This window comes from Mus caroli, unplaced genomic scaffold (genome assembly GCF_978045245.1).
Source record: "Mus caroli unplaced genomic scaffold, Mus_caroli_1 scaffold_7, whole genome shotgun sequence".
Taxonomy (NCBI): Eukaryota; Metazoa; Chordata; class Mammalia; order Rodentia; family Muridae; genus Mus; species Mus caroli.
Window position 1 is genome coordinate 94501865 of NW_028227262.1, and position 19196 is coordinate 94521060.

The 19196-nt window shown below is 45.5% G+C and overlaps 1 protein-coding gene across 2 annotated transcripts in view; it reads right to left on the reverse strand.

Moving 5' to 3' along the window:
- The window catches only part of Wipf3 (WAS/WASL interacting protein family member 3), an 83911-nt gene that overhangs the window by 34868 nt on the left and 29847 nt on the right, over positions 1–19196 (reverse strand). For both annotated transcript variants that reach the window (XM_029478623.2, XM_029478622.2), the window contains exon 2: positions 18212–18385. In XM_029478623.2, coding sequence (XP_029334483.1) covers positions 18212–18328 — 117 coding nt within the window. In that variant the 5' untranslated portion in view covers positions 18329–18385. The remainder of the gene's footprint in view (positions 1–18211; positions 18386–19196) is intronic.

Below are 19196 nucleotides of genomic sequence, written 5' to 3' on the forward strand. Positions count from 1 at the left end.
AATTGATTAAGAAAAGGCAGCCAAACAACAAAAAGCAGCATCCTTTCATGATAGGAGTTCTCTTCAGATAGAATGGGAAGGCGCTTCATTCTCACTTGCCAACCATAAACCCAGGGCTGAAGTCGCTTCCTGCTGTCAGGAACAAAGCTAGGCTCTGCCCTCTCATCTATTCAACATCATAATCGTGGGAGAGCAGTGAGGTGTGCAATAGGAAGGAAAGATAAAACTACCTGTTCACAGGCTGCAAACAGTCTAGCAGAAAGCACCTAGAGCCAGAAAGGGAGTCAGGGAGGTCATGGTTTACAGGTCAGCACACTGAAACAAGCTGACTCCTTAAACGGGGGATAATCAACTCAAAACCAAATATTTAAAAACCCTTTAAAATACTTCCAAGTATAAAAGAACCACACAAAATCCAATAACTGTGCACAGGGTATGGGGTCTACAAAACATGGAATTCTGATGAAAGCAGATCTGGCCCTCAGATCTATCGTCCTTCCATAACCCTATCTGTAACAGTGTCCTCCTGGCCAGCATATCCCGCCCCCCTCTCCTAAGTCAATAAAACTGTCTACTCTATCCACTAGAGGATACAGTGTAGCAAAGAGAACAGGTCAATGTATAGATTTGGTGCAATTCCAGTCAAAAGCTGGGTAGATTTAAAAATAAACATTGGCATGGTGAATCTTAAGTTTATACAGAGAAGCAAAGGAACTAGAGAGGCAGAAACATCTGGAAACTACCGGTGGGGGCTGGATTAACAAAATGTGGATCAACAAAACCCAGGTAAAACTGGGCCAATAGAAAGGAGGGTCAGAGGCTGCCAATGACTGATAGAAGCAGGGTGTGACTACAAAGGGGTAATAGGGGGAGCTCTGGCAGGGGTAGGAATGCACAAATCTATGCATCATCACAGAGCTATCACTGTCCCTGTGAAAGCCAGTCTTACTACTTAAAACTTGAACTATACAAACAAAATAAAAATGTAGCAGAGACAAACTATCAAATGAAAGATCCAAGAGAGATGGAACAGTGGTAAAGGCTCCAGTGGCTGCAGTCTGCGTAAGAGTCAAGGCATACCATCAAACGCCTACAGGGAACAGCACAGGCTTAAGGGTTATTGCTAAAGCTGGGTCCCTAGTGCTAACAATATTCCCAAGCAAGATTTTGGGAAGTAGCCTAGGCCTGCAGGCTCTGACCTTATGAAGAGGTTAATCCATTGACAGATTCTACGTTTGATGGTGTCTTTGGGAGCTGATGGAGGTGTTGGGAGCTCAGTCCTGGTTGAAGAAAGTAAGTCCCTGGGAGTTTTGCCTGTAGGGAGTACTCTGTCCCTGGCTCCTTCCTATTTCTACCTCTTCTTCCTGGTCACCATGATGGGAGCAGCTCTGCTTTGCCATACACTCTTCCCACCATGATTCTGTTCCTCATGATGCTTACTTGCTCCAGCAATGGAGCAAGCCAACTGCAGACTGGAGCCTCTGAAACTGAGTCAGGTTTTTATGCCATAGCAACGATAGCTGACACTGTACACTGCTAAAACATTAGAGTACCACAGAGGAAGTAAAGAGCAGATCAGTGAGAACCTTACATAGGGAAGAAGATGGAAGGGAGAGGTGAGAGGATGGTATAAGAGATGGAGATTCCCACAGAAGCAAGCCAACAGATGCTTCACTACAATAAAAGCCAGGCCAGTGAGATGGCTCAGCAAGTAAAGCCCCTGGCCTGATGACCAGAGCTCAGGCCCTGGGGTTCACATGGCAGGAGAGCACTGACACCTGCAAGCTGTCCTCTGGCCTCCACATGCACAGGTATGCTTGCAGGAACACACACATACACACACACAGCCAACTTTTTGCACTGTTTAATTTTTTTCAGTCATTGGCACAAATTTGAGATGCCTATTGGTGACCCTATGTCCTCAAAAGGCCAGGTTCTTCCTGGCCCCAATGACATCTCGGTATGATGTCATCTGGGCTCTCCCTGACTCACTATCACTTCCTGATAGCACCTGTAATAGAAGAAAGTCTGAACATTCAGAGCAACCACACCTAGCACTTTCCTAAAGAGAAAGAATTGCTATCCTGGGAGGTCCCACCTTCCAACCAGCTCTAGTTGTCTAACAATGCAGTCTGTCCACATGTGGTGCCAGAAGCCAATATGACATGTGGTGACAGTAAACCTACTGGGAACTTTTACAAACCCTAAGCACCCATGCATGCCGTAGAGTGCCAGAATGACACCACTCTTCAGCAGCCATGCCAGGCCCTTCCCAGCTCTTCATACATGTGCACACATGAGCACACACACACATGCTCTCAAGCTTCTCTACACCTTTACCTCACTTGTAACATGCAGGACCGTCCTTCAAGTCAACCAGACTCAATACAACTTCAAGTCAACCGCTCTCCTCTAGAGTTACTTCACTTCACCGTCTTTTTATTTCTGACTTTGACCACTCAGACCAGAGCTGTGGTCTTGGCTATAGGAGCAGATCTCCTTTCAGAAGTGTGGGTGAAAGTGGGGTGTCTGGAAGTCATGGATTTAAACGGTTTCCCAAAGGACTCTTGTTTTCAAACCTTTCCTCTCCAGTTAAGGGTTGATGTCTTTTTTCTTGTATTCCTCTCAAGCTTACGATGACCTACACACAGGATTGGGACAAATCTTCACAAGCATAGTGTTGAGGGGCTTCCAGATGTGACAATGGTGACTGCTACCATCACCCTTCAGTGTGTCAGCTGCACCTGCCAAGCTCCTTGTTTTCATGAGTCCCCTCTGTCCACATGGTCTCCTGCTCTGCCCCACTCTGCCCACACAGTCTCCTGCTCTGTCCTCTCTGACCCAGCAGTCTCCTGCTCTGCCCCACTCTGCCCACACAGTCTCCTGCTCTGCCTCTCCCTATTGAAACCCAATCCTCTCCTGACGCCCAGCTGGCAGGCTTTCTCGAGGAACCTACTCAAGAATTGGAATTAACAGTTCTTTCCTCGTGAATGTTAATTATATAATAGCCATACGCTTAAAGGGTTTGGTCCGGTGAGGCTGGCTTTTCCTGAGCCTGAGGTGAGAAGAATATTAGTCAGGTGGTCCACTGTGACCCATAAGAGCCCACAGCCTACTGAAGATTTCTGCAACTTCAAGGGGTCTCATGTCTTCACTGCCTGTGTGGTACTTTCGCTGCCTAAACTAGGCAACATCACACACATACATACTCACATGAACTCATACACATTTATACACACACACACACACACACACACACACACCATAAGCACTGCAGCTTTGCCAAGATGTGATAGAAAAACTGAAAGACTTTTTATTCTATCTGTTATCCACAGCTTCACACAGCTGACTTGGCTTCTCTGGGCTCAAATGGTCCATCCCAACACAGATAAGGATATCTGGGCCAACATCCTACCCACAACCTGAAGCCAGTGTTTAGATACCTCACCCATCCTGAGATGCTTCTGTCACCATCTCAAGTATATCCCTTAAGATAGAAATGTGCCTGAACCAGCCGGGCATGGTGACACACGCCTTTAATCCCAGCACTTGGGAGGCAGAGGCAGGTAGATTTCTGAGTTCGAGGCCAGCCTGGTCTACAGAGTGAGTTCCAGGACAGCCAGGATTACACAGAGAAACCCTGTCTCAAAAAACCAAAAAAAAAAAAAGAAAAAAAAAAAGTGCCTGAATCCACCCTTCTAGTACTTAGCACAGCGCCTTATACATGTTACATTCTAAAATTCACTAAAGCCAAACTTGCTCTTCAATGTGATAAATATGGTGTGAATTAAATAGAAAAATAAATATTTTTGTCATGATAATGGCAGATGAAGCCTGTGGGTACCCCAGAGGTATGTCTCACACATCGTGCTCTCTTTTATCTGCTCCTTGAAAAAGCATATATATAAACAAAATTTATATAAACAAAACAGAGCCACTGCAAACCCTCTTGAAAACACAATAGCATGGATTCCACTGGCTGTCAGCATTTCCAGAAGTGGAAAGCCACAACAGCTGCAGGGGCTCACAACAGAACCTGGGCCCCACCATTCCCCATGAGGTCATCATGCCAGCCATGACAAGGACCTCATTTGCTTGGACAGAACACATTCAGACTATCTCAGGATGTGAACGGCAAGGAACAGAGAGGACTTATTTTTAGTTCATTCCTCTCAACTGTATTTCTGTCTTGCACCTCCTAAAATTAGGTCTGCTGACTGAGGCTCTATGGAACTGGTGTGGTGTGGGCTGATGCAACCATCACTTCCGTAACCTCAGATCTACTGCTGTGTTGTCCTTTCTTTAGGCAGCGAGGTCTCTGCTTCCTTGTGAGCCAGCCGGTAGGGTTACCCTGAAGGAAGCAGGTACAGCTCTACTTCCATGCAAAGACCAAGAGACATGCAGCTGCCCTAGACACTTAAGCACTAGAACAATAATCCTGTTAGGTAGCAGCTGCCCTTGCCTGCCAGCTATTCCTCTGACCTATAGTATAGTTAATTTCACTCTAACAACCACACTGCAGTGGCAAAAAAAAAGACCATATCATAATATAAATGTCACTCATTGTAGAAAACTGTCATGTAAACATCTTTAAGAATCATAACTTTCGTTATTTTTTTCTTCATTCCAAGCGATGATACCATCGAGAGGGTGGTTTGAAAAATGAAGAATCTTCAAGCATGGGTGAAAAATTTGCTTTTTATTGTGGGGGAATATACTTGCGGGGGACAGGGAGTATGTGGGAACATTACTTTCTGTTCAGTTTTGCTAAGTACTAAAGCTGCTATAAAAAAATAAAGGCTACTGGGAATAAAATCTCATGCGTAGTGTGGTGCATTCTGGCAACTGGGAGGCAAAGACAAGGAATCTCTGAGAGTTTGGAATCAGCCTGATCTACATAGACAGCTCCAGATAAGACAGGGCTATATCGTGAGTGAAACCTTGTCTCAAATAAGCAAAACAAACAAACAAACAAACAAACAACAAAAACAAACAACAAAACAAAACAAAAAAACCCACAACCAAACAACAACACAACCCTTGTCCCCGCCCCAAAACCAACGAAACCGAAAAAAGCCAAGTATGAAAGGGAGTTAGGAAAGCTTTGCGGAAGTAGGTTTGTGTTTGTTTGTTTGTTTGCTTGGTGTTTTTCTTTCTTGCTTCTAAAAAAAGGTTTCTTAATTCTGTTTTATGTGCATCAGTGTTTTGCTGGTATGTTTATACGAGGTCGGAAGAGTGCATGGGATCCCCCGGAACTGGAATTAAGGATGGTTGTGAGCCACTATGTGGGTGTTGGGAACCAAACCTAATCAAGTATGATCAAGTACATGCACTTGCCCAGAGATCATCTAAAATGGCTGCTAAGACAACCAAAGTTTCCAGGAATTGATCAGACTCTCTGTATAAGTATAAAGTATGATAACCCATGATAGTAAAAAAAAAATGCATAAACTTAATAAAGGAGACAGGAGAAACAGTCATAGCCTCCTCAGAATATACCAATGAGGAGATAAGCCCTGGGTTTATTGGGTAGAAAGGCGAGTAAGTCTTTGAAGGACATAGTTATCTATCTATCTATCTATCTATCTATCTATCTATCTATCTATCTATCTATCTATCTACAAACATACATATCAAAGAAACATAAAAAAGACCTAGGACTGCCAGATAAAATAAGACACTTAAGTTTGAATTAAGCTCAATGATTATTTTATGTGTTAAGTATGACCATATTTGCTCCATTCTTGATCTAAAGCAATTACTTATTAGTTGAATTTTTTATTGTTTTTTTTTCAGATAGTGTCTCCCTGTGTAGCTTTGGCAGGCAGGGAACTCCCATGAGATCCTCCTGCCTCTGCTTTCTGGGCCTAAAATCACGCCTCATTGTTTTACTGTTGCTTTGTATTTTATTTGAATTTAACTGTGTGCTTTCTATTCTTATTTTCTAACTCTGGCAGCATAAACGAAGCAATAAAAGGAGCATAGGTGGAGTGAGAAGCGGGGGTCATGGAGGGGGAGTACAAAAATCAAAATAAAAGGAATAAGATAATTTATTAAAAAGCAGGTCCCCATCTGATGACATCTGTGATCCACACATACTGTTTCTGTCCCAGTTCTACACTAGGACTCAGCCTGGGTTGCAGGTTGATCAGCCTATGGGCTCCGGTCACATCCAAGACTCAGCATTTCGGAAGACGTCTTCGGGAACTGGGAGCTGTGGAAGAGGAAGTTAGCAGCTACTGCACCGCAGGTGAGCAGGGCAAACTGCTCTGCACTTGCTCAGAGATCATCTATAATGGATGCTAAGACAGCCAAGGTTGCCAGGAATTGATTGGCCTCTCCGTATAAGCTTTCAGAAATAGCAGGTATCTGTTCATCGATTCTGAAATACATTACTGCTGAAGCACCTTCAACATCTGTGTCATCAGAGTCAGAGGCCGAAGCTCTTGGAGGCAACCTCTCTTTGGAGACAGAAAATGCTGAAAGCGGGAGTTTGTTCATATTTAGTGACCTTGGCCTTCCAAACAGTTACAGACTGGGAGGGTTTTGTTGTAAGAATCACCACAATGCCCTCTGTACTTTGTCTGAGGAGAAAACACCAACCAGATGCCCTTGGACCAGGACAGAGAATAGCAAGCGAAAGTTTATCAAAGCACACTGCTTATCTGGTGACGTTCTGTTCCAGGTTCCCGTGACTGGGAAACAGCCAGGGAGATGACGATGGTGAGCCTACTGCTATTTGGACAATTCACTCGAAAGTCACTCGAAGACTAATGTACCCAGGAGCTACTATTTAGCTTCAACAACAGCTGTCAGTTCACCATCAACCTCATTCCCATTTCAATTAGCTATTCACCTCCAAATTTCTATCTATCTATCTATCTATCTATCTATCTATCTATCTATCTATCTATCAATGTATCTATCTATCTCAAGGTTATTAAGTAAAATAAACGAGAACTAATTATAATACTAACTCTCATTTTCTTTTATAATAATTGATACAAAGAACATATTCTACCTGTATTCCAATTTCCCTGTCAGTAGAATGTGAGCACATTTTCAGCTCAGAGAAGACCAGGTCACAGCATTTGAGCTCAGCTTCCTGGAGCTGCTACAGAACCCAAAGGAGTTGTTGTTGTTGTTGTTGTTGTTGTAGAGAGGGCTTACAGCCAGGCCACCTAGAATTCCCACACTAGTATGGCTGGAAATTCATACAGAGAGACAGGGGGCATCCCTTCCACTAGACTGTTGGTCTGCCACTTCAGCTGTCCAACCACAAGCCAAAACCCTCTTCAACGGTTCAAATTATGTAAACTGTGCTCCGATTTCCCTGGGTGAGACATCCCCTGATGAGCTACCACAGCAGAGACAAGCCCCAACAAAGGTCATGTGGCTCTAATCTGCTGTTCCAGGTGCTTCCTGCTGTAGCATGGACTCAGGCCCACTCAACTTAGTATGACCAAAAGGGAAGGCTCCTCGCCGGTTCCACAGAACTCATGAACAGGGCAACCTGGCAGAGTGAATCAGGAACCACAGGCAACTTCAAGGAACACTCTTTGTTCCCCAGTTTTGGATTACTTTCGGAGACCCCAAATTGGTGACTCTCATTTTGGAGTTCCAACCTTGCTGTTAACTCCTGCCTTCCGTCTGTCCTGACGCCTGTCCAGACTCCTGTTGTCCATCTGTCCTGACAACTTTGCACTAACATGGACCTCTGACAGGCTTCCTTTCTGAGACAGTAGTTGCGGCTATTCATAAGAAGGCACTTGGCAAGCCACAGCTGTCCTCTGAATGGATCCTCACTGCAAGCCTGGCAGCCATTCATTCATTCCACCCGTGTTTACAAGTTGTACTATGTGTGTGGCAATCCATGACAAACTGTGGGAAAACAGAATAAAACAAAACAAAACAGACCACTTCCTCCCTTCTTGAAGCTTCCACATAGGGGCAATGAACCTCAGGAAATGGCCATTATTATTCCAATAAAATACATGGGGAAACAGAGGCTCAGACTTGTTATGTAATTCACCTATCACACTACACACACACAGGTTAGAACCGGCTCCCATGATTCAGTTTTCAATCTGCCTAACTCTGAAATTCTCTTTTTTCCTCTTTTTTACACAGCAAGCTGTCATTGCAGGATCCCCACTGAAGCACACAGCTTCCCACAATGCCTTCTGAGCAGAGGGCTAAAGGACACACACACATTTTCCCACCTTTGTGCTCTAACACTTCACGTGGTGCAGGTGGAGTCCTGCAGGCAGCATCCTGAAACACAGTCAACTCCTCCGCAGTGAACGGATCTTATTAGCACGGTAATCCATTGCTACCATTTACAGAACAGGTGCACCGAGTGCTTTCTGTCAGCTTTAAAATATCTCAGTGGAGAGCAAAGATGCAGGGTCTGTTCTCTGAGAAAACAATAGCAAATGAGAACGGGGAAGGTGGTGCTGAAGGATTAGTTGGGGCTTTTACATAATTCTCCACGTGTTAATTGTTGCTGTCCCTAAGTTTGTTGTTTCTGTTACAATCGCAGTCGCTTTACATAATGTTCTTATGAGTCTGGAGGTATTGGCAGTGTTCTCAAACACTGTAGCAGAGAACCTGCTCTTGGCTCTAGAGTAAAGGCAGGTGGAAGATGCGAGGCACTGGCTAGCCAGCTCACAGCAGCCTTGCCTGCACCCTCAGTGCCAACTCAGAAAATAAAGCTAGGAGCTAGGTGTCTACCGGGTGTCTGGCCTTGGCCTTGGCATAGCTGTCTGGCTCTGAGTCACTCACTATTACTGCATGATCACTGGCCTACAGACCCACTCCCATACCTCAGCCCATTCTGTTCAGGAGGGTGCTCCAAGGACAGGAGGAGCAAGCTTGGGAAGAAGAAAGTGACTCTTAGAGGGGCAAGAGGGTCCTTTGAAAGTGACACTTTAAGGATCCCAAAGATAGGAAATGATGAAGAGGCAACATATTACTCAAACTTCTGACCTGGGTCTAGGAAGGGAGCTATGCTCTCTGCTGTACTACCATTGCTCCTTTGATCTGGGAATAGGAAACCAGCTCTATACTCCCCATTCCTGTCTGAGCAGGGATCTGGATTCAGGAATCTACACCCTTCTGAGGCAGAGACCTAGCAGCTCTGTTAGCATGAACTTAATTCCCCACAGGAAGGCCTAGTCATGGGTAGGGACTGAGCTTATCTGGCACTTGCTGTCCCCACCTTGTGCCCATCATTGCTGGCAGCAAAGCCTGGTGTGTGTGAGAGCATCCCCAGGTGGCTCTCCCCTAAAGACAGAGCTCAGCTCCCCTGCCTTGGCTCCACCTCCTCCTCCTTGGGATTCTCTGCTGCTACATGTGTTTCTGTTCCCTGGCTCAATTGCTACTTTGTTTTCTATTTAAAGGAAGAAACTAACAGAGCAGTGGAAAAAAACAATCGAACCACAAAGAAAAGAATGGGAAAGATGAGAGCAACTCTGGAAGCAGTGTGGGATACAGAGAGGAGTCTTGGATGCTATGTCTAAGGCTTGGAGAATGTGATCTATCCGTTTTCTAGCTTGCAGATTGCAATGGGCAACAGGAGTGGCTGAGAATTCCATCGCCTCCTGATCACTAGCAAAACGGCAGCTGGCTTCACACCAGAGTTGAGGGCTGGTGCCATTCTGCCAGAGTTCAACCCTATCAGATTTGTACCTGTGCACCCCTGGATAAGTTCTTACCCGCTCTGTGCCTGTTAAAATGAAGAAGAATATCACCTGGAACTGAAGAGGTGGCTTAGTGGTTAAGAGCACTTGTTGCTTTTGAAGAGGATCTGGGTTCGATTCCCAGCACCCACTTAGTGGCTAACAATAGTCTGTAACCTGAGTTCCAGGGAGTCCAATACCCTCTTCTGGCCTCCTATGCTGCTGCACACACATGGTGCATGCACATACACACAGGCAAAACACTCATACTCATAAAAAATTAAATCTTTAGAACAGAATACTATCGCCTGCTATGATGGAGGTATCATGAAGAACAACCCAATGACTACGTAGCAGAGTGGAGCACCACTCACAGCTTGTTGGCGGTGGTCCCAGAACTGGTGACTGAGTGTGCAAGGAGGAGTGTACTAGCACACACCCCACAGCTAAAGAGGAATCCACCTCCAGCACTAAGTGGGTGTGTGACACTGGCTCTGTCAGCACCTCTCTCTCTCTCTGTGCCCCAGCTTCCTTGCCTGGCCCGATCAGAGCTGTCCCTACTGAATCTAACTGTAACTGCAAGCCGTCCACGTTGGGTGCTTGGCACAGTTCCCAGGCCTGGCAGCTGTTCAGGAGGTGCCTGCCACTACTGTCCCACACCATCATCTTTAAACAGTCTCACTCAGCCCACTGGCAAGACATTGATCATCCTTTTCTTTTTTAAAGGCACATGTCTTGGAATTAGGACCATAAGAATGAGGCTGGAGGTGCAGATCAATCTTGGTGTAGTGCCAAGTGCGCTACAGGTCCATCTGTAATACTGCAAGGAAATAAGAAACACCTCGTGTGGTTATGTGAGGGGGGAGGGATCATTCAAAATTAGGTAGAAACTATCGGGGCCTGTTCCCTGCTTGAAACTCCAGCATTGACAGGTGACACTGGTGGCTGTCCTCATGCTTCCTCATCTGTGTGCTCATGAGCCAGCATGATTTCATTTATATAACCAGGGTGCACTCTGCCCAGGCGTTACCTTGTGCTCTGCCTTTTATTAAAGACTGTGGGAGTCCCCAGTACGGCTTGCTGCTGAGTCTTTGCAGAGCTGGGACCCTGTCTCTGGCTTTCACACTTGGTCAGGTTGGGTGTCTATCACATGAACTTGGAAAGATTTTGTTTTTTGTTTTTGTTTTTGTTTTTTTTTTCTTTTATGACAGCAGTTGGGACAAGAGATATGAGGCCGGCCGCAAAGGCTAGGGTGTCTGCCAGGTGTCCCTTCTAGTCACCTGGCTCAGATGAAGACAGACCTGGGAGGGAGAAATGGCTGGCTTGTGGTTCTCTAGGAATGGCTAGTGATGGTGGGATTTCAGGTTTCACAAGGCCAAAGTCAACAGTCTGGGGTGTGAATAATGTGTTGGCAAGGAGACTCTGGCTTCAGTAACTGGCTAGATCAAGGCGTTGAATCTTGGCATAGTGAAATTTTCCTTTCATTTCTCTTAGATATTTCACAGGGGTGATTCCTGCTCAGGACAGGCCCATGTGATGAGGGCCCTTCCGGCTTGTGGTGACTCCTGGGCATCATCTGTGCACAGCTGTGTACCGTACAGGCTTTTCCTTTCTGTGCCTGCCACCCACCCACCTCACAGCTTCGACAGAACACATTTGAATGTCATCCTGAATGGTCCCTTGCAATTGTGAGTGGCAGGTCCTGACACACCTCTCTGGCGCAGACAGGAAATCTGATGAAAAAAAAAAAAAGCCCCAAAAAACAAAACCAACCAGTTTGGTTTTCACAGACCTGTTGTTACTGCTCTCTATGCAAAGCCACAAAGAAGGGAATCGAGTTTTTAAAATCACTAGCAGACAAAGGTGTCATTTTGTAGATTGGTAAGCAAGAAGAAATGCTAGCTTAGTACAATCAGCATAGAATGGTGCACTGCAAAAGCCCCTTTCAGGATCACTGGGACCCGGGGACACTCCAGTCCCCAGCAGCAGCAGCCATCAAAGCACTAGCTTGTTAAGAGAACACACACGAGTGACAGTATTTGAGAACCTGTAAGCCTTTCATTATCGCTGTGCACTAGTGAACATGCAAATTAGCCTTTCCAGAACATATATAAATGTCCTTTCACCCAGGTCTCCCCACCCGCACTGTTTCCAAAATAACATCAAACCTAAGACTCCAGAGCATCTCATGGGGCTTCAGAGAACACTGCATTTTCTCCACTGCTTTTCTTATCAAGAAGCCTTTGCAGGCCAGAGACGACGGGAAACTCGGCCCACGTAAGTCGCAGCTGACAGGTCAGTGCTGACAAGGATGAGCACTTGGCTCATGAAACATGAATCCTCAGTCCACAGGAGAAAAAGAATGATAGCACTGAATTTCCAAAGGAAACGACTTGACAAACATTAAAGAGGGAACAGAAGAGCGAGGGCACACTATAATTTCCGTTCAGCGGGAGTTAATAAACAGTCTTCAGAACAGGTAGGCGAAGTGCCTGGCACCGTGGTATCTTCTGCATCCGTGCGTTGCCTCTCATTGTAAAGCAATGACAGCCAAGCCAGGTCCTCCTTGATATTTAAATCACAAGGCACGCCCAGCTCTGGGACAACTGTTTCCCCCTTGAGGATGTTTTTTAGCTTGAATGGCAACAATAAAATGAATGTTCAGAAAACCCCTAGATCTATTTGATGAATGAACACTTAGGCTACAACCATGACTGTCACCAGCTGGTCAGTGATGCCTACATTTTACTCTGTAAGGGACCACGGCAGGCAGATGAAACCCATGTACCTTTCTGAAGTTTCCGCTCTCATTACCTCTAACACAGTTGGATACAAAGGTACAAGAGGATTTTGAAACAAAAGTTCATTACAGTTCCGCTGCTCAAACCCAAATCCATTGTGGATTTTAAAAAAAAACGCAGATATTTAAAAAGCACATCCTATAAACCAAGCAACCATAATAATTTAGTGCTAAGTGAGCCAACACATGCATGCCACGGCAGGGAGTTTATATGGCTTATGGATTTTAAGGAGAGGAAGGAAAAGGAGGAGAGCCAGAAAGATAGAGGGGGTGGTTTCAGGAAAAAAGGTGAGAGACACAAGGGAAGAGCTGCCTGGCTGAGCAGACGTTTATCCCAAAGCCCACTATCCCAAAGTCCTCCACTCTTCAGCCACATCAGAGATGCACACGTCTGGAGTTGGGGGTGGGGTGGGGGTGGCAGGTATTGGGGTGAAAGGAGAGAGGGAAAAGTCTTGGCAATCAATCAAGCTTTGGTTAGGCACCAGACACTTCTAGGCTCATCTGTGCCCTTCCTTATACAAGACTCCCCTTTTGAAAAAGAACCTTGTGGAATAAGATTATGGAGACTCTGAATTTGGCTGGGTGGTGGTGGCACGCCTTTAATCCCAGTACTGCGGAGGCAGACATACCTCTGTGAGTTCGAAGCAGGCTTGGTCTACAGAGCTAGTTCTAGGCTAGCCAAGGCTATATGGAGGAACCATGTCTCTAAAAACAAAAATATAAAAAACAAAAACACCACCACCAGCACAAAACCCCTCCTGAACTCTGGATACCGATTGACCTGGTTCCACTCAGGGTCACGCTCTACCCGGCCAGATCGTGGGTGGCCAGCCTGGGATGTGGCTAACTAGCAGAGTGCTTGCCAAGCATGCATAGGGTTACAGGTTACCACAACAAACAGATAAACACCAACAGACAAATTTATCCAGAGTGTACTGGAGCACCCCACCCACGCCACTATTTCCTCTTAGTAATGCTTTATCCACCACCCAACTTTATAGGTTCTCAGCTACAAATTCCCATTTTCCAGGCTGTATTTAGAGTTGAGTCTGGTCTCTCACTCCCCACCATGCCTAGGGTCCTGGATAATGTCTTGTTTATTGGACTTTAACAGGTGCTTAGAGCCCTGACCACTAGTTCTGAAAAACTCCTGTTTCTCAACCCTGATTACTCAGTAATTAATTTCCTGTCTCATTCATTCATTCATTCATTCATTCTCCTTCTTTCATTCCTGTCTTCTCTCCTTCCCTCTTCTCTACCTCCTTCCCTCTGTCCCCACTTCTTTCCTTTCCTTTCTTCATAAGGTGAATGTCTACTTCAAACCAGAAGAACATAAAAATAAATAAAATTAAAAGCGACACTAATAAAATAAAGCATAATTAGAAACAATGGCTGCTTTGAAGGAGGGCTTTAAAAATAAGTAGCAAAGCCTATAGGGTCAGTGGACTGGACGTGTACTTTGATTTTAGTAGAGAGTTCCTTCCAGACAGAAGGAACAGATATATAAAAGCCATGGTTGAGCATGCTCTGGGAGAGGGGGCTCAGGAGGAGTTGGAGAGAGAAGCAGGTCCCAAATTGTGAAAGCTGGGGTGAGCCCTGTTCAAAGGTCATGGGAAGTGCTTGAGAGAAAAAAAGCAGAGGAGAATGATAAAATGTAACTGTGCTGGGACCACTGGTGACTGGCAGTACACGGGAGGCTGAAGAAGGCCATCTGGCTGTGGGGCAGACACTGGTGACTTGTCCCTGGAAAGGTCTAGAAAGTATATATTCCAGGGATGTTGGCCAAGGGGACAAGAGCGATATAGCTTGTGTAGCAAAGATAGCCTGTAGAAAACAAGAAATGATTTCCACAAAATAGTTATCGCCCAAACTAAAAATGTAGCAACAAGAATTAGAACACAGGTCCCACAAGTGGGAAGGGAGTTCTTTTTGGTAGAATAACTTTTCTCTTGGTTGGGGTGGCAGCTCTATAGCAGAGACACAGCCACTGAGATAAGCAAGTGAATGAGTGTGCTTGTGCTCCAGTCAACTGTATTTATGGGCTAAAAGTGGGGCATCTTGTCATTTCATGTCTCACGAAATATTTTCCCTTCAATTCTTTACCCTAGCTATTGGCTGGCAGCACCTTGGTCACAGGCTGGGCTTGGGCCACAGGCTCCAGCTTGCCAAGCTCGGCAGCTCTGCCCATCGTCTCCACGTGTGGGTGAGCTTGCTTAGGCGGATCTGAGTGTGTTTTCTCGCTGTGCGACAGCAGATGGCTCAGGATGTAAGGTCATCCTAGCGAGAGGACACTAACATTGATCCATTTTAGAGGCACAGTTCCCTGCATAATTAAAAGTAACGTGCACATAAGAAAGGGTTCTGTGGGGCGCTGCTCAGGGGCAGAGCCACTGTTTGCAACGGGTAGGGCCACAAGTCAATCCCCAACCTGGAAGAAAGAAAAGTAACTGCTGTGTGATTCTTACACAACATACAAATTACTTATCATTGGGGTGTGTGTGTGTGTGTGTGTGTGTGTGTGTGTGTATCACAGAGCAACTTTGGGGAGTCAGTTCTCTCCTTCAACCTTTCTGTGGGTTCCAAGGATCACACTGAGGCGTGCCCAACAAGTTCATTTTCCCTTGGGGTCATCTTGTTGTCCCCTCTCAACTCTTCACTTGGTGCCTGGAGCGTTCCTAAGTAACCTTTCTGAGTCGATTGTACATTGGGAAGTATATGCAAATTGGAGTCCAATTTTTAATAATGATCTAGCATGCCGTTATGTATACTGGGAAATAGTTTAAGTTTTCACTCTCTTATAATTAGAATTTAGGTTCCTTCCTTCCTCCCTCCCTCCCTCCCTCCCTCCCCCTCTCTCTTTCTCTTTCTTGCTTTCTTTTTTTGTTACCATTATAAGTAATCCATTTATTTATATCACGTAGCTATGTTTCCTTATTTTTCAGAATAACAGGAACATTTATTAGTTTTACAGTTTCAGAATTTTTTTAAATTCAAAATAGATTTTCCTCCATATAATGTATTCTGATTCTCCAACTCTGTCCATATCCTTCCTATTTCTCCACCCACCCAAATCCACACCCTTCCTTTCTCTACCTTTCTCTCCTCTCTATCCCCCCTTCTCCCTCTTTCTTCTCTCTTCCTTTCTTGTCTCTCTCCCTTTCTTCTTTCTCTTCCCTTCTTCTCTCTCATTAAATACAAAGAGGCATCTAAATAATAATACAATTTTAAAACAGAATAAAAAAACAAGCAAACAAATAAAAGAAGAGTGCCCCCCCAAACCAAAAATCACGTAAAACATATGTGGATGCTGATACACATACATTTGCAACACAGAAAATCCATAAAAAAACAAATTCAGAAGCCATAATAGATAAACAAAAGGTCTGTAGGTTAAAAGAAATGCTCAGATACACAACTATGTGACAAACACATCCAGAAAAGCCAGAGCCTTTGCTGTGTTGATGTCCACTGCTGCACACGGGGCCTGTGAGTGTTTGTGGACCCTGTGAGACTCCATTGGAGAAAACTTAAGTTTCCTTTGGCTGCTATCAGTTGAGATGGCTTATGGGTTAGGAATGGGGGCTTATGTGTACTTCCACTCTCTGCACTGGGAGCCCTCTCTGCATGCTGCCACAGTCTCTGCATTCATATGTGTGTCAGCTCTGCTGTGTCTAGGGGGCTGTGTTTCCTTGGTGTGTTCCACCCCCACTGACTTTAATTAATTTTCTAAAGAAAGGCTGCCTGGAGTGAACCTCAAACTTAGACTCTATCTATTGATTTCTAAAGACTGATCACTATCACAAAACTGTCTCTCAGGAAATCACAACTGTGCTCCCACAAAGCGTCTTCAAGACCTGGCTCCAACCCTCTGGCCCATTTTGGAACCTCTCATGGTTAAACACACAGACGAGTCACGCTGTTTCACCACAAGTGGATCATTTCTTATCAGAAACCACGAGGCAAGGGGGGGTTTCTAACTTGGTAACTTTAGGTTTTGGAAGTTACATCAAATTTACGGAATGAGTATCCCTAATTGGAAAAAACCTGAAATCCAGAATGCTCCAGATCTGAAAAATCTTTCCACCCACCTCTCTTTTCCCATCATCCTTTGCGTGTTGATCAGTAAGAGCTCTGTGGACACCAATGACCATGAACTGTTTTTGCCTTTAAGATGCATGGTATTTTTCCAGATTGCAGAAACATTTTTAAAATATTAAAATTTGCATAGTTATTTTCTGCTCCAAGTGACCCGTTCCTCCATGAGCAGACAGCACAAAAATATTGATAATGAGAAAGGCGATGCAGAACGTTAACCAAAGAATTTCCTAGTGAAATAATTAAGTTTTATATTAGCCTATCAAATTTCCTGACGAATTACGCAACAGACTTCACAGTGTCATCGGCATGTTGGCAATACCCGAAACACAATAACCATAGTCGTAGTTCTTAACTAACGCTGTGGCATGATGCAGCTTTTAATTTATAGTGTAGCATTAAAAGTGTAGTTCTCATCACTATTATTTTCACTAGTCTAAAACATATTTCTGTGCATGTCTTTGTATACAGCTTTTTGGTTCCTTTAGGGTTAAAATCTTAACCACCCCTAAGAAGACAAACTATCTGACTACACAGTGATGCACACAGGGTTGTTTCCTGCCTACAGAGCTCTAGAAAGAACTGTTCACCATTGACGATGCTCTAGTTGTGTGCACCACCAGTAGTGTTTGCCCAGGCCATTCCTCAAGTCCCACTAACTGCTGTTGATGCTTCTATCTCTCTGGCTGTTACATTTCTTCAGTGTCAGCAAATCTAGGATCCACAAACAGTTTCCCGATTGTTTTCTTTATTTATCACCCTGTGGTGGCAATGACCTTGAACTTAAGCATGTGTAGTCAAGTTCAGCAATGAAACTTCAGTACTTATTTCTAGTCTGCCTATGTATCTTGCCTCTGTCAGGCAGGATCTGAGGACATTTTTTTAAATTGCCTCACTTGAGGGGTATTACTGGCATTGCATAGGTAGAGGCTGAGGATATTGTTAAATGTCCTAAAAAACATAAGCTCAGCAACTCCCTACCCCAGTTAGTTGTTTCCCATGTCACTGGTGCTGAGGTTGACTCTTTGTTCCAGAACAGAACAGCCACCCTCTGTGGCCCTCTTCTGGCACAAATCAAATGATTAAACTGAGACAATGTGGCCTGGATATGAGTAGTCTGGATTCATTGCTGCAGACACTGGAAGCTTCTATTGGTAAACCCCACTTCCCTGGGGCTTTCACCTAACATGTCACTTGCTGGACATAGAACTGGGGGCTGAGCCAGGGTACCCTCATCTTCTGATTGATACCCCATGTGAGACTTGACTTCTCAGTGTCTCACAGGCCCGAGAAACTTCAGCACGAGCCTCTCACTAGACCGTCCAGTGAGATGGAAAGTCACTCAGGGTGACTGGGAAAGCCTGTACCATGTGGTGGGCCACGACGGGGACAATTACGGAGACTGAAGTAAGGTGCAATGACATAGGCATAGGAATAGGGGAGAAGAATGTTTATTCCAGACTGGTTAGGAATCAGACCCCCAAAGCAGCCGGAGACAGCATCCCAAGGTGCACCTGTCACATAGGTGCCCATGGGAGCTCAGCAAACATCAAACTCCTTTTCAAGATCATTCAAAGGCCTGTTCATACAGGCCTGGACTCCACAGCCAAGCAGAGAGAAAACAAACAGGTCTTACCGGAGGCCCTGGTGGGGGTGGAGGGGGTGGAGCCCCTAGTGGTGGAGGGGGTGGAGCCCCTAGTGGTGGAGGGGGTGGAGGTGGAGGTGGTGGTGGTGGCGGTGGTGGCACCGGCATATGTCACAGTGTTGGTGTCTCTTGCTTATGAATGGTCCCAAGAGAGTAGTTTCTGGTCTGCAAAAGAGAAAAGGGATTGTTTTTTAACATGGATGTGGTCCGTACACAGCTTATGCTAGTCTTGTTGACATGTGCATTTGTCGACAGACAGCTCCTTTCTTTCCCTACTTCCTTAGCTCATCTGATTATTCAGTCTCTGAGCATTCACAGGGAGGTGAGCCGGCAGCAAGAGAAGTGGACAGATCCTAATTTGGTGATAAGACTGGTGGAATCTACTCTAGATTCTCCACAGAAAGGGAATATTTAAACACACACACACACTCTTCCGGCCTGACCAGCACCGGGGTAGCTAGAGCGCAGGATCGGCTGACTCCTGCTAGCTACCCACGACACCCGCCACAGGATTTTGAGACTTCTGGTGAGTGGAGCACAGCTTCTGCTCCAGTCCAATCGCGCGGGACCTGAGACTGCTTTGGTTGGGGAGGCAGATCCGGCCTGAGTAGGGCCACAAGCCTCTTCCGGTCAGAACAGCACCGGGGTAGCTAGAGCACAGGGTCGGCTGACACTCGCCAACTACCCATAACACCTGCCACAGGATCTTAAGACTTCTGGTGAGTGGAACACAGCTTCTGCTCCAATCCAATTTCGTGCAGGACCTGAGACTGCATTAGTTAGGGAAGCAGAAAACCGGCCTGAGTAGAGCCACAGGCCTCTTCCGGCCTGACCAGCACCGGGGTAGCTAGAGCACAGGGTCGGCTGACACCCGCCAGCTACCCACGACACCCGCCACAGGATTTTGAGACTTCGGGTGAGTGGAACACAGAGTCTGCTCCAATCTTTAAACAGTGACAACGATAACAACTAACCC